The sequence below is a fragment of the Saccostrea cucullata genome, unplaced genomic scaffold, assembly GCF_032062105.1.
Source record: "Saccostrea cucullata isolate Sc308-1 unplaced genomic scaffold, CSIRO_AGI_Scuc_v1 ctg14956, whole genome shotgun sequence".
Taxonomy (NCBI): Eukaryota; Metazoa; Mollusca; class Bivalvia; order Ostreida; family Ostreidae; genus Saccostrea; species Saccostrea cuccullata.
This window is the reverse complement of record NW_026918797.1, coordinates 12556-14615: the sequence shown is the minus strand read 5'-3', so window position 1 is coordinate 14615 and position 2060 is coordinate 12556. Positions and strand designations below refer to the sequence as shown.

The window sequence follows — 2060 nt, the reverse complement described above, 5'->3', positions numbered from 1 at the left end:
ATAAAGTTTTACATTTACTTTTAGTTTATATCCATATTAGAAAACAATACAACATTAGAGATGGGAGAAAGATAATTCTTCTTTTAAACAGAGATATTCTGACATTAGTGTACCTTGTAATATTAGTTACATAGTCTTTTAGTGACAGGGTTTGGGATGATACCTGGTTAGTAAATTTCATACCTGGCGAGGCGGAGCCCAGTCAGGTATGAAATTTACTAACTAGGTATTATTAGTTACATAGTCTTTTAGTGACAGGGTATGGGATGATACCTGGTTAGTAAATTTCATACCTGGCGAGGCGGAGCATCATCCCATACCCTGTCACTAAAAGACTATGTAACGAATTTACCCCACCGATGAAACATTTACGTTTTATATGTAGTTTATAAATGGTTTTCTCTGCTAAATGCTTCATCGCGCTTATACTGTGCCTATTATGACGTCACGTTTGTGTTTGTGACGTAATACATCGACTGGGTATAGATTTACTGACCAGGTATGGATTTACAACTGACCGGGTATAAGTAATCCACCACCTTCACGTGACAGACTTTCACCGATCATAAGCCAGGATTTCATGGAAAAATCAACAGAGGTAGGGTAATTGTGTTTAACTGTACATAATTCGAAAAATAATTAAGAAATCTGTTGCATACAAGCTGACCTCTTGTGTATGGCCAGACTCCTTAACTGGTTCTCTGTTTTAGTTGGTATCCTCCCTTGGATTGCCCTGGTGAGGAATGCCTCACTGACCCCCACCAGCTGGGCCACTCTCTTCTTGTCCGGGGAAAGTTTGTCCCACAGGCAGTAGAACTTGTACCAGTCCATGTTAGCACCCAAGTCTAGAGAGTAAATGGGGGTCACCTACAACATTGGAATATGATTTAAATAAGAGGTGATTTTTCTAGACAATTCCTTTATACTGATGGTCTGCTAAAAGATGACTAACAAGAATTAACCATAAGTAATTTGGAAAAAACTCTGATCCATTCAAAAACTATTTTTCCAAAGACTAAACCCAAAAACCTAACCATCACAACACTCACTAGATAGACAATGTGTAGTTCATTCTCTAGAACAAAACACTGTCTAGCTTTCTGTAGTTCAGCAAACACAGTGAGACCTTCATCTGGAGAAAGACTGGAGGCTAGTACAGCTGCACCGAGCTGAGTGGGAACAAACCGTTCTTCTGTTGTCATAGTCATACCAACTACGATAAATAATTGTCATAAGTGATTACATCTACCCAATGAGATTAATATTTTAACCCATTGTATGGAGCATGAAGAACCATGTACTTTCATGAGTATTAAATGACACAGAAAAATTCTTTTTCATCCTACTCTTAGACTAGTTAATACCCTTGATATTATTCAATTGAAAAATCATTTGAAAACACTACATACATGTAACCATCTGAGAAGCATAATGTTTGTTTTCTTTTGAAGAATAGACTTTGCTATACTAACCTTCTGTTTGTGATTTCTGAAGAGACACAAACTCGTTGTCCTGAAGGAACTGTATACAGGCATCAATCATGTCCTGTGTCTGGTCAGAGCTGGTCTCCAGGGACGCCGCTAACATAGTACAGGAGGCATAGGCCGCCACATCTGTCACAGACACCGCCACACCACTGACAACTATCTGTATCATGTATATATAGATATAACATAGTACAGGAGGCATAGGCTGCCACATCTGTCACAGACACCGCCACACCACTGACAACTATCTGTATAATGTATATATAGATATATCCTAGTACAGGAGGCATAGGCCGCCACATCTGTCACAGACACCGCCACACCACTGACAACTATCTGTATAATGTATATATAGATATAACATAGTACAGAAGGCATAGGCTGCCACATCTGTCACCAACACCGCCACACCACTGACAACTATCTGTATAATATATATATAGATATAACATAGTACAGGAGGCATAGGCCGCCACATCTGTCACCGACACCGCCACACCACTGACAACTATCTGTATAATGTATATATAGATATAACATAGTACAGGAGGCATAGGCCGCCACATCTGTCAC

At 39.4% G+C, this 2060-nt stretch overlaps 1 protein-coding gene across 1 annotated transcript; it reads right to left on the bottom strand.

Annotated features, from left to right (window-relative positions):
* Window positions 1-667: 667 nt before the first annotated feature.
* Window positions 668-1656, bottom strand: LOC134271422 (DNA polymerase theta-like; the record flags this gene model as incomplete). The annotated part of the gene is made up of 3 exons (XM_062753625.1): window positions 1473-1656; window positions 1050-1213; window positions 668-867 (listed from the first exon to the last, which is right to left on the bottom strand). Coding segments are annotated over exons 1-3 (548 nt in total), but the record flags the coding sequence as incomplete, so codon positions are not given.
* Between the last annotated feature and the right edge of the window lie 404 nt (window positions 1657-2060).